The 13,652-nt window shown below is 43.8% G+C and overlaps 1 protein-coding gene across 1 annotated transcript in view; it reads right to left on the bottom strand.

Annotated features, from left to right (window-relative positions):
* The window catches only part of AMOT (angiomotin), a 50,416-nt gene extending 38,011 nt beyond the window's left edge, over window positions 1-12,405 (bottom strand). Inside the window, exons 1-3 of the mRNA XM_060002842.1 lie at window positions 12,394-12,405; window positions 5,863-6,011; window positions 3,055-3,988 (exon numbers count right to left, since the gene is read on the bottom strand). Coding sequence (XP_059858825.1) covers window positions 3,055-3,926 — 872 coding nt within the window. The 5' untranslated portion in view covers window positions 3,927-3,988; window positions 5,863-6,011; window positions 12,394-12,405. The remainder of the gene's footprint in view (window positions 1-3,054; window positions 3,989-5,862; window positions 6,012-12,393) is intronic.
* Window positions 12,406-13,652: the final 1,247 nt, after the last annotated feature.

Here is a 13,652-nt window from a genome sequence, read left to right as displayed (position 1 = left end):
CCACCCTGCCACCTCTCTGACTGGAGCCCCTGCCCTTCCCAGACACACAGCCCCCCCCACACACCCCCAAAGCACACTATACACTCCTGGCCTACACGTGTGCAAGCCCGCACATGCACACTCTCACCAGAGCAGGTGCCAACAGCCTGGAACCCAATTTATTCTCCCCACAGAAACTGTGCCTTTCCCAGGCTCTGTGATGGTTACTCTCTGAATCCTGGAGAGGGCTGCAAATTCCTGATTGTTTCTCTTGCACAACCAGCTCCGCTCTGAACTACAGAGTTAGGTCACCCTTAGATTCCACTAAAAAAGGATTTCAAGAAACCTCAGATCTGGGCATGATTTCAACAACTGAAAGGAGGTGGCTGCTTTACAAACAGAAAGGATTTAATTTTTAAAAACAGTTGATAAATGTATAAACCCCGGATGCAGAAAAGGCTCGGCACTTAGAAAGACAAAGATTCAGAAAAGTTTTAATTCTTCAGATGGCTTGGCCTTGTTTCCCATCTGGAGTTCTGGGCATTCAGGATATTTATTTTTTAAGTGGGGAGGAGGGCATAGGGAAGATGAAGTAATAAAAAAGACTGTTTATAACGTTTTGTTCATTTTAACAGTAAATCTCTAGCATTTCACCGCACCTCTAAAGGCCAACAAAGGTTTTTTGAACAATTTGTTCAAAGAGCTTACTCTGAATCTTGATCTGTAATTTGTGGATTAAGAACTAAGGATTTTGTCTTCTAATCGTTTGGTGCTAGCGGCAGTTACTTGGAAAGGTACTCACAAACTGTCCTGCTAGTTGGTTCAAGGAAATAAAGGAGGAAAAATGTACCACCACCTAAAAGTGGTATTACTTACGGAAAGCAATTCAAGGACCTCCCATTGCCAGTAATTTGTCAACAGGTGCCACACCCTCACCCCAGGCTCTGCAAAAATTTTATTGCCAGAGTTTGTCTGCTGCAGACCCAAAGCTCACAAAGAGCATCTTCTGGTTAGGATTGTCTTAGGCTTGATTACTCTTTGAGCCTATCAAGCACCCTATTCCTCTCCCATAGAGGAAAAAAAAAAAAAACCTGTTCCAGCAACCCTGTGTATTAAAATACCGCTCAAGAGAGGGTAATCAGCGTGGAATCTACTGCTTTGGGGAACAGAGCGAGAGAGCCACAGATAACATAGGAGGGAGGAGAAAATACAAATACCTTCCAGTTAAATATATGCAGCTAAGTTTCTCTGGTGGTTTAATCAGTATGGGGAGGAAAAAAAATCTCTCTTTGGGCTCCTTAATATTTTTTTAGGCAGATCAAAGGGCTTTTCTATCTAGCTTCAAACACTGTGGGAGTCATTTCAGATCACAAACAATGCTAGTGAATGAGTTCTGAAAATAGCTTTCCTGGGAAGGCGGGCCATGTGTTGAGCGGGGCTTGGATTCTGCTCCACACCCCAGCCAACACAATCCCCTCCCACAAGGCAATACACTTACAGCCCACTCACATACAGGAGGGAGTCCCACACACTCTTCCATGTTGCTGAAGAGAGCAAAATAAACCCCCCCAGCTTCACTGCCATGTTGCTGGTTTGGATGGGTTTCCATTAAGCTAAGCAGTCCAATGGACCAACCCCTCCCTGGGTCTTCCATTTCGTTGGGCAGATGGGAATTGGGTTCTTGCTCATTTAAACCGGAAGGGCCCCGTCCATTACCCCATTTCCTGTTTCAAGCCACTTATCAGACATTAGGCTCCTGCCCTTTGAATGCTGCACAGAGGAGGTTGAAAAAGGTTAGGAAATCAGCCTGGGTTAAGGAATTAAAAAAATCCTAAACTGGCAAAGTTAGGGGTGGAGCCCAAAGTGAATTGCCTCTGGCTAAAAAACAGGGCCTAGAGGTGAAAAAAATGAAATACCAGGAAATGCCAGGTGCATTCTCTTACCTTCACCCTACTCCACCCACTGACTGCCTTCTTTCTTGAGTCACCCACTATACTTCAAGCCAAGAGACTCTTTCCCAAATGAGTACGAGGGGACAGGAGGCAAAAAGTTAGGCATCAAAGAGATCACAGGCCTCGTCTAGGGGCTGCCTATGGAAAAAAGCCACCCATAACTACCCATGGTAACAAGGCAGGAATACCACACATAACTGCCATCATTTTTGCCCAAGGTTGAAACCTTCCCTCTGTCCCATATGCTGAAATACTCCTGACTGGAGACATGGCCCCAACAGGAACAATGAACAGAATCATAGAATCCTAAGGTCTGGTTGATACAGCAATGAGTCAATCGGTCCCTGAATAATTCAGAAGTACATTTAGGAATTAATGAATATACAAAACAGTCCTCCTGAACTAATGGCAAGTTGTACAGAAGCCATGGGAATATTTTTCCTTCTGCATTTTAGCATCTATATGATATGAGGTGAATTTGACTTAGATGTTTAAAAACGTCACCGGCAGCTAACAAACTCTCTACAGAAGAAAGATGAAGCAGTCCAGACTTCAGGAACTGCAAGGAAGTACACGGCAAGTCACATTCTGAACCTGCACATATATAGTTCTCCCAACAATATCTGGATGTTTGTTTAGTGTCTGAGAAAATCATACAAATTCTGCAGAAAGATCTGTTTGCAAAAATTAGTGAAGAGAGCTTTGTGGAGGAGAATAAATGAAAGTGATAGGATATTCCAGACTCAAGCGCAAGATAATTTACTTCCCCTCAAAGAAGGGCTTAATAACTCACAAGAAGAGGAACACTGACTCTTCCTTCAATATCTGAGGAGACCGGACAGCGAAAAGCTGCTGAAATCAAGACTTGTGCTCCTGTTCAGCCACTAGGCAGCTGGGGCCATGCTCAACCTATAAAGTCAAGGGTATGTTAATACAGGGCTAGTGACTGCTGAAGAGGCTAGAAATTCAGGTTGGCAGGAAATTTGCTAAGCCAGGGGCCAGCCATGCACTGCAGAGTTCGTTATGCCAAACACCTGCCCATTCCTTCCCTTAAGATTCCCAACACACAGCAGAAGCTGGTTGGGGATGAGGTCAGGGAATGACAGAAAGGGAACTCTCTTACCTGGCTGCTCCATACTCAGGGGGATGCTGATACCTCATCAGTTGCCCCTCTGTTCTCCCTGGCTGGTTCAGACGATGCTCACTATAGAAGTGCCCTGGCTCTTGGGGCTTGCACACTACAGATTGGGGTGGCATGCCCTTGAAGGGATACTCTGGTGGGGGGCCTCGGTGTTCCATGCCCTTCAGGCTATGCTGGCTGGGAGGTGGCCCTTGGGCCTTGTAGAATTCACTGGAACTTGTGGGATTCTTGTAGAGGTCATTGGGTTGTGGTGGGGAGAGGGGAGCGCTGGTAACAGGCGGATGAGCCTTAACTCCACTGGTGGCCAGTGACATCTGCATTAGTCGTTCACTCAAGGAGCGAACATGTCCTTGCTTAAGGTCTCTGAGTCCTTCATCCTGATGCATCTTTCCAGGATTGAGCCGCTGAACTGACGGGCGTCCCTCAGTCCTCATCTTCTGGTTGGTCACTCCAGTGACATAGAAGGCAGCTCCGACACTGGCATGCTGTTGGCCCCGAAAGTACTGGGACTGGACCTTGGCTTCCTCATAGGTCGGGAGTTCTTCATTATTCTGCATTCGAGGGGAAAGCTGCTTCTCCATGATGATGTTTTCTGACTGGATTTCCTGCCCCTGGGGTTCTTGTCGAGCAGCATGAGCCACAAGCTGTTGGTGGTGGTCTTGGGGACTCAACACATCATTCTGAGGGCCTGGGTTCCCACTGCCACTGGGGAAAGGAGGGCCGTTCCCTGTGGCTTGCTGGTGTATGGCAAGCAGGTTGCGATTCTCATTAGGATTGCCATAGCGGAGCTGCTCTTGTAGCAGACGCTGCAATACTGTGGTTCCTCCACTTGGCTGTTCTTCAGAATTTCTCATCTCTATTGCTGGTGGTGCCTTGTGAAGAGAGAGAGAAATTGGGCACCTGGGCTGCCCTTGACCTGGGAAGGGGAAACAGGAAGCTTAACATCCAGGTGATGGATAAATCAGTCCTCTAAAGGGGAAGAAAATGGGTATTTGGGGGTGAGGATTCCACTGCAGAGACAAAGTAGAGAACTGAATCTAGAATTAATCAGTTAATCGTTGGTGGCTTCTGGCTCTAACATTGACATGATGAGGAACTTGGAGGCATAAGAGCCCTCTGTTTCCTCTTTTACTTTTAGCCTGGGTTAAGTATTCAATCTTGACTTAACTCCTAAAAGCACTGGGGAAACGTGAAGCAGCCAAGTAGGGTGATCAGAGAGGGCAATTTTCCTAGGTCCTTACAAAGTTCATCTCTCTGTATTCTACTGAAATGAAAAATCCAACTCTTATGGTTGTGGCAGCGGGGGAAGGACCATGAGGGAAATTACCCCATAGGCAGGATCTGTAAAGCTATTCAGCATGTGGAGGGAGCTACAAAATGCCAAATAATAACTCAAATAAATACAAAGTGAAGAGAGCTTGGCTTGCACCAGATAGAAATGATCTCTGCTTGATGCAAATCTTTTTCTCTGATCTCATAAAACTCTGAAACATATCTTTTTTTAAAAAATCCTTTTTGTATTGTCCATTTTGGATACTCCTTAGCTTAGTAAGAGAAGGACTTGGGAGAATTGTTATTGACAAAGTTTCTCTTTCAGCCATCCAGAAATAGTCATTGAGAATTTGTTGTTGTTGTTGGGTAGGAGGAGCTTAAAGGGGAAGCCCTCTTTATTTGAAGTGTGCCACTGACAGCATTTAGAAATTGAAAAACTAAAAGGTCATCCTTCTGGAAAGGATATGATTACCATATCCCTTCCCCCACCCCAATTCTTCTTAGGGAGATAATATGGGTCGAGTGAAATGGATATCAGTAGTAAAGACAACTTAAAACTCAAATTCTAATCATGCTATGGGTTTACAGGTTAACCTAAGCAATTGAATCCTCTTTTCTTGGCTTCTGTTTTCCCACCTGAAAAGTGGTAGTAGGTAACCTCTCTCTTCTCTTTCTCTCTGCACGGCACAGTCTATGCAAATTCATTAGAGGCTCATAAAATCTTTGGACAGAATCTGTCATGTTAAGTCCTGCAATTCAATACTAATATTCAGTAGTGCAACTTTCACTTCAAGGATCTTAAGTAGTGTTGGAGAATGGACATGATGTCACACAAAAAGTCACAATGAGGTCAACCTAACCAGCCTCGGGTTCCTAGATGAGAACTTTGGAGTCCTGGCTCCCAGGCCCTGACTTCTATGATTTGAAATAGTCTCCAGTCTCTCTGGAAACATGACCCCTTTTCCTTTAGTCTTGCAGGGAGTGACCCAGAAGATGCGTGTGGTAGATGGAAAAAGGTCATCCCCCCTCCTTTTGCACTTCTTGCATGATTACTGCTACCTGGTTTCTAATTGTTCTATTGAGCAGTTTCACCCCACAGTTAACCTTCCAAAGGCCCCTTTTAAATCCCATTCATCATATTTTGGGGGGAAGTCCGCACCAAGGGGCTGAGCAACCTGCCCTTAAGTCCACTTTCCCTCTCTCGCAGTGACCCTCTGGGACTCCTGTACTTAAACTGTCAGATTGCGATTTTCTATTAGGCTGACAGGTATAACATATAAATTTCTGCTGGTGCCTGAAACTGGAAAGATGACTAGAAAACTACTTCTCTTCTCTCCAAAAAACAGAAATGGGAGCATGTATGGTTCCAACAAAATCACTTAGAAACCCTTCCTGAAAGGCAGGGAAATGCAGACTCTGAAGAGCGCACCACCCCCTCCCACCCCACACCCGCCCCGCCCTGCACACACCCGGGCTCGCACTCACACACCGGCACCCACTCACACCGATGGTCCATACCTATTTCTGCTTTCTTTTAGGCTTAAAGCCTTGCTCAGGATAGGGAATTCTTGCTTATGAGCAGCTCCAGAAACCGCAACGGCAGATTCCCTCTCCCCTAACACTCAGGTTCAGGGTAAGCGCCGCCAAGAGTCCAACCACTGGTCACTCTGAAATGGTCAGGAAGGGGAGGGAGGGAGAAATAAAAACGTCGTTTCTATTTTGCCACCAATGGCCAACAGTTAACCAAACCAGTCCTTCCAAGGGGATGACTTTACCCGCCGTGTGCTTGCCTTTTATGTGAGTGGCAGAGTCCATTTCCACAAGGACAAAAAGAAACCTCACTCTCCAGCGGCTGTGTTCAGGGGTTCGTCCAGTCTCCAGGGGATGGAAATGTTCAGGATTGCTCTGCTCTAGCCTCACAGCCCCCAGGAGCAGCTGCTTCCATTCTGACTTGGAATGGTAGGTGACGACAAAAGCTATAACCACTGTCACCTTTTGGGTGCAACATTTAAACTGCTATCAGTAGCAGGAAAGGTAAGTGAGACTCACTGGCCCACATCCCAGAAGGGAAGGCAGTCATCAAAAGGTAGATTTGAGACAAAAAAAGAACACTCGGTGAAGCTCCTGATTTAACTGCTACAGCCTCAGGGGGGCAGAAGAAAACACAAGCTTCTTTTCAACCAAGTCATTAAGTACTTCTTGCATCCTGGCTATTCCACACATTTTCCAGCCTTGTGCTAAACACAATGAGGGTTACAAAGGACGCACAACACATAGTTCCTGCCCTCACAGAGCTTACAATCTGATCAATGGCCCATCCATTCTTACTGGAGTAGCAAAAGTGATTGCCCTTCTCCACACATAGCAGCAACTCTTCTCCAAGAAGATGCCTCAACTTGCTTTCTCAGCACTTCCACTGCCCCAGTATCTCCACAAAAGGAAACTACTGGACTCACATTATAGAGACTAGATGCAAACGCCCACCAGATATGGATCTGACATAGTCCTCATTTCGAATTACTCCTTTGACCCTCAGAAAAGCCCTGCAGGTCCAACCAAAATGGTTATGAAACTGAAGGGTTTGTGTTTAGGTGAGAGGCACATGTTCTACATTCCTATTTTCTTCCCTGGCCTAGCCATGACTCACTCATATCACTTAAAGGAAAGCCTTTAATCCACACCAGGGACACCATTTGAGGAGCAAAGCAATGCAAAGGAAGCACACAAGCATCCCTGTATTTTGGGAGCATGTCCAAAACATCCAAGTTTAAAAAAAAATCCACAAAACCACACAGTGATTAATTTAACATTATTTCCTTGCAATGTTGCCAAAAATAAAATGAACAGATATACAGTGAACAAACATGGAAATTTGTCTTTTCATCTTGTTTCGGTCCAACGTATAATCACAAGCAAAAGCAAAATCACCTCCAATATGCAAGGTAATTATTTTTGGGTGTCTCCCCTAATTTCAAAACAGAGGAACAACTTCTAATTGGAATCAAAGCTGGGCTATTAACAGAGCTGTGGTAAATAACCGCTGTGCTTCTATTGTCCAATTTTGAACAAAACAGTTGTCTTTTTTTTTTTCTTCAACTGAAACAGGCAGAAAACAGCCCAAGGCTTTTAAACTTGAGCCCCTGGTGAGAAACCACTACAATTCTTTTCCAGTACTATTTAGATTCTTCATGCTGATTTTGACTGGCTTGCTCCTGGCACCCAGCTCCTCACCAAGAAAACTTTACATATCCCAAATCTTACTCTCTTCCTTTAATTTTGTCCCCTCTCCTCCATATCCTTTTCAAAACCCAAACCACTTTATGTCAACCGGACACAGATTGTCCCTCCCCACCACCCCGCCCCCTGGCCTTTTTTGTTTCTGTTTAAAAGAGGAAAAGAAATCCGTCTAAGAAAAAAGCTTTGCTGATTCCTCCCCAGTTTACTGATTTTTTTTCCTTAAAGAACTTATGTTCATCTACATGAGAAGAGTCACATAAGAAGGGGAACACTACTCCATTTATTTATTAGAGAAAGGAAAGGAAAAGATTCCTTGTCTCATGCGCAAGAATTAAAATAGTTATGAACTCTGCAACCTTTAATCTGCCCACAGCTTTAATCATGCCACTGCCAGGGGTCTGACATCATCTTCAATCAATAAAATAACCTTGTTTCCCCTGGACAAACAGACTGTCCCTGAGGATACTTGATAGGGGAAGAAAGGATATCCATGGTTCTCTCTTTAAAAATGCAATTGGAATCTATATATTCAACTCTTTTGTAACAACAACAGGGCAGCGAGGCCAAGCTAAATTCTTACTCCATTTGCAGTCATCGGCCACTCCCAGTATACCTGAGGGGCCGAGCCAAAATGAAACACATTAGCGAGAGCCCAGATATTTCCCAAGCCAAGACCCAGAAAATCAACATTACAAGGTGGGCAGGGCAGACCGAATTCCTACCCTTCAATTAATTTTGAAATCTGCCTATAAGATCTTCTTTCTATCCCTTCTACCTCCTCCTCCTATTCTGCCCCCACCCCTCACTCCACCAACCAGGATAAAGAATCTAAGTCTAGGAAACCTGTTTCTCTGCTAAATCTTGGTCAACTTGTTTCATACCATTTTACTTCCAGCTAAATGGAAAGAAGCCAGTTCAAAGTTTTCCCTATACCTACGTGCACGTATTTGTGCATAAAACACACACACAGCCTCTACCCACCCACACACACCCACACACACCCACACTCACACACAACCTCCCACACAAAGATGCAAAACAGCCCACTGAATTCTCTCATGTCCTCTCATGTTGGTCCATATTGTGGCCTGAAGTGTCCTAGAGAACTGCTTTCCCAAGAGTCTTGCAATGCAAGATACTAATTGCTTCCTTTGGGAGGTAAGAAACAATGGTCCCTTTGCAGGTTATCCCTAAACTTTCACTGGGTAATGGGCAGGCAGTATAAATACCATGGTTAAAAGCCTGGGTCTAGAGTCACACTGCCCAAGACCGAATCCTGTATCTATGACTTACTAACTGACTTCATACATGTCTCTTGATCTCCCTAAGTCTCAATTTCATCATCTGCAAAATAGGGCTAACGGTGCTCATACCTCAAAGGGTTGTTATAAAGATTAAGGGAAGTAATCTATGTAAAGTGCTAAGCTCAGAGCCTGGTACATAGTAAAGGCTCAATAAATATTATCTATGAATATTATTTTTTTCAAAGGGGTCTTTTTCTAGAAGGGTACAGCAATTTTATGAAGTAAGGGTTTTTTCTTTTAAACCCTTTATTTGCAGCTCAGTCTTTTGTGCAGGTGTCCTTAGATAAGTGAAGGCTAGAAGTAGAAAGACTCTCGGGAGACCATCTAGTGCTTCAACCCTCTCTTTCTATAGATGAAGCTGCTAGAGCTTAAAAGTGGTCAGAGCCAGGACCAGAGTGCAGGTTTTATTACTTCTAGGGTAATAGCACTTCCACTACAATATATTATCTAGCATATTAGCTCGTACATAGAAGATGCTTAATAAATATTAATTAAATTGAATTGACTCTGGTTTTAACAGATTATAAACCTGGCTTAATGCTACCTTCAATTTTCCAATTCCACTGTAAGTAAAATGTTAAAGGCAGGAGGGAAAATTCAAAAATGTAAGAGGAAGGCGTTTAGCCAGAAGTATGGCAGAAGGACCCTGCAAAATCTCTCCTCTCTAGGCTACGATATGCAGGTAGGTTGGAAAGCAAAAGGAATCTCCACTGATCAATGTTTCCAGGACCCTGTTCTAGGTCTTGTCAACATCATACCAACTTGGCACTTGTTGTTATTTAAGTTCAGCGCTAGCTTAAGAACAGGCTTTGAGTTGGCCCCACCTCTTTGCTCCTATCTCTACTTCTATCTAGATTAGGTTGGAAAATTATTTTAAGAACCACAGTAAGTCCTTGGCATTTCCAAATCTTGGACCAGTGTCAGTTATCTGTTTCACAGATGATAACTCAAGGCGTGGTCAATTTGGTAGTTTTACTCTTCTGAACTCTAAAACAATTAGCTTGAACATGGTAATAGGCAACAAAGGTGATTAACCCTAAAGTGTACACGAGCAGTGAAACACTGAGTAACAAGGAGAATCCTGTTGCCACCACCCCTCCACCTCCCTCCACGCACACCCATTCCAAGGGAGGAACAGATCACACCATAATGTCCTATTTCTTCTTGCCTCAGAAAAAGTATAAACAGTCCATGAAATCAGATTGAGCATAAACCCAGAAAAGTTTAAGAATATACCTACGAGCTGCCTGCTTTACCAATCTCCTGTCTTCACTGGCATACTACCCACTTTTATTTTTACTTTATTCTACAAGTAATATAAGCACAACATGCAAATATTGAGAACAAAGAGAAAAAAACCCACTCATAATCCCAGCACCTCAACCCAAGCATTGTAGAATATTTCCTTTAGTTTTTTCCTATGTGTTTTTGTATTTTTACAAAGCAGTGGAATATTAATGTACATATCATTTTGGGTCCTACATTTCACTTAGTCATCAGCACTTTCTCCATGCTGTGGCATAGACTTCTTAACAGACATTGTGTGTAACAGTCCATTAAACCAGTGTATCAAGATTCACCGACCCATTCTCCAATTATTAAGAGATTTAAATTGCTTTTCATTTTCTGCTAGTCTAAATCATGTTACAAAAACATCTTTGTGATTTAGCCTTTTTTTCAATATTTTGGATTGTTTCCTAATGATAGTATCCCGGAAGTGAAATTAATGGGTCAAGTAACATGAATGTTTTCAGACAACCCACTAAAAAAATAAATAAATAAAACTAACAAAACGCCAGAGCCCCATGAAATCTCTCCACTTAATGAAAAGTTCTCCTGCTCCCATTTTTCCACCAGGGCAGAGCAGGACTCCTGGGAGGGAAAGAAGCCAAGAGGAGCAGTGTAGTATCCCAGTGGCTTGCGAAATGGCAGAGTGGAATGTGGGCTCCCCTGTGAATCCAGCTTGCATGCACTTGCCCCAAATTGCCACCCAGCCAAGAAGCTAATTAGTAGAAGCATCAGGTGGGTGAGAACAGGTTCATGGCCTGTAATGGCTGATATCATGTTTCATTTTTGCCCTTGGAAAGATCTGACAGTCAGCTCAAAGACATTCAGTTCTAGTGACCCAATGTGCTACATTCTGAGACTTCAATCTGTTAATTTTCAGAACCAATCTTCAATATATTTTAAAGGGTATTTTGCTGTATAGAACTAAGCATACATGACCCATGAGCCTGTGTGTGTACCTCTATTTTCAACCACGGTTAAAGAGGCACATTTAAGGTCAGCCTTGTTTAATATTATATGACTAAGTGGCACCTGTCTTACATGGCCAGTGTGTTATAGACAGAGGTTTATTTGCAGATCCGACCATAAAAGTCATCCAGTCCTAAGGCAGGGGAGGCAACTGGCCAGAGATGCCCCTGGCTTAGCAAGAGCAGACACAACAAGCATTTCTTTCCTGGGCTGCTTTGTCAGAACTCTCAGAAGAGGGCAGTTCCGCTCTCCACCTTCTCCTTGAAGACTTTTCCCTAGTCCTTCTCCATCTTCCCCCTGCCCCCAGCTCTGCTCAATATGGAAATTTAATTCTCTCTTCTCAGTCTTCCTACTGGACTTTGGACACACATCTCTATCACAACATTTATCACCATATTTTCCACAAACTTTATTGAGCACTTACTATAGCCAAGTACTGTATAGGCCCTAGGATGGATAAAAAAGAGAAATAAAACAGGGTCCTGTCCTCAAGGAGCTCCCAGTCAAGCAGAGGGGTCACAATCCAATGGGAAACCAGAGGTACGAGCAGATAGCTCAGGCAATGCAGAGGACCCTGCAAAAAAAACTCTGGGCCACCTGAACAAAACTTCCTAGAGGAAAAAACTCATGAACTGAGTAGGAGACATAGAATCTGATAACCAATGTTGGGGAAGCTGAAAAGGGAGGAGTCAAAGATAGGTTGATATACATCTTTGGGAGTTATTAGCATATGGATAACAGCTAAGGTCAAAGAGTGGGCTGGATCATATAGAGTAGGAGCAGAACAGAACCAAGGATGAAGCTCAGGATAGACGCCTGAAAAAACAGTGATCATTCAAGGGTCAGGTACTTTGCTAATGTGGGAGTGAGAGAGAAATTCCTTTATTTACACTGCACGGTTTTTCCCCCACATACCTTCAATCTAGACCTTGTAGTACACCGCTCCAGGGACAGAAGTCCCCAGTTACAATGCAGAGAGAAAAAATGAAGTTAATTCTTGTCTTTTATGCTTCTAAGTACCCAGGTAGAAATCATTATAATAGGCTGAGCCAGAAATGGAAGTTGCAATCTTAGAGGGCATGGACTGGGTGCATGATTTTCCTCTGTATCATTCCCAACACCTAAAATATCAACTGGTACATAAAGCATGTTTAATAATTGCCTATAACTTTCCAAAGACTTTGCTAGAGGCAACAGAAAGAGAAGAAAAGGAATGAAAGACACAGAATAGCAATAACAATAATACTCTTACCTTAAGTTTCTCAGCCTTTCTTCTAAGGAGACAAGAGCTCTTTCACTTCTGTTATCTTATTTGTCCTTCTCTGCAGCTCTGTGAGGAAATAAAGGCCGATGTGATTAATTCCATTTTACAACCGGAGAAGCTTAAGTCCAGGACAGATAGCTCATGATAATTAATTTGACCAAGGTTTCACTGTGGCTTACTGGTGAGGCCAGGATCAGAACCCAGGTCTTGTGACTTGCTGCCCTGTGCTGGGTTACTAGACACAAACTTCTACAGAGCTGACTCTCCAATTATTAAGAGGACAGTTCACAGGAGAAATTCATTAGGAAAGCAAATTCCCTAGGGACTCCAACAGTCTCTCTCGAGCAAGCCAGTGCACTGCACCTGTAAGAAAATATCTAAGACATTTCCCCATACCAACACTAGAACGGCTGGATGTAATCGTTCACAGTCGTGCTCCACTAACATAATTGGGAGCTCCCCGTTTTGTTGTACCCCTTTTGAAGGGAGCTCCATCTGCCTTCAGTCTGGTTTTTGTGTCTGCGTGGGGCTCAGGTGCTGATTGCAGGTGTGGCATCCAGCAGGTGCATGGACAGAAGCCAGAATTTCATATCTTCATACCAAAGGGCCTGAGTCACTCCCCAAAGGCAGCTGCCCCTCCTCCCTCTGACTTGCAAGCCCCAGGAGCCTGTCTTGACTGAGTTGCCACTGCAAAACTAAATCTAGACCCTGACTTCTCAGGAAGGGGTAGGGTGAAATCAGTTAAACTACAAATTAGATAACTCAGCCAACACCCCCACTTACTCTCCAGACCTAGTGCAGACATATGCCGCAGGCATAACATTAGGGAATATATGTACAGAATGACTGTCCGTTACTAGTTATGGGAGAAAGGAAGACTACAGCAGACCCATATTACATATTTAGCTACAGAGCACTTATTCTATTGCAAATGGCCTTGAACCCTCAGGAGCAAGTATTCATTTCCCTAAAATGAGATGGAGTACAGTAGAAAGAACATGCTAGAAATCCTGCACTCCAGTTCCCATCATAACCACTCTCCTTCAGGCTGCCAAGGGAGAACTACTCAGTGTAGTCACAAAAAGTACCAGGACAGAAAAGTCATCACGTTGTCCTAATGGAAGCCTAACTGAGAGCCCGAGGCAGACAGAATGTTCTAGGGGGTAAAGGGGGGGGGGTGGTCATCAAATTTTTCTTAGCTCCAAAAATTTTTGTTTTAAAAAGAAAGCAGGGGCTTCCCTGGTGGC

Source organism: Delphinus delphis, chromosome X (assembly GCF_949987515.2).
Source record: "Delphinus delphis chromosome X, mDelDel1.2, whole genome shotgun sequence".
NCBI classification, from domain to species: domain Eukaryota; kingdom Metazoa; phylum Chordata; class Mammalia; order Artiodactyla; family Delphinidae; genus Delphinus; species Delphinus delphis.
The sequence above is the reverse complement of the archived record's forward strand: the minus strand, read 5'-3'. Positions and strand labels throughout refer to the sequence as shown.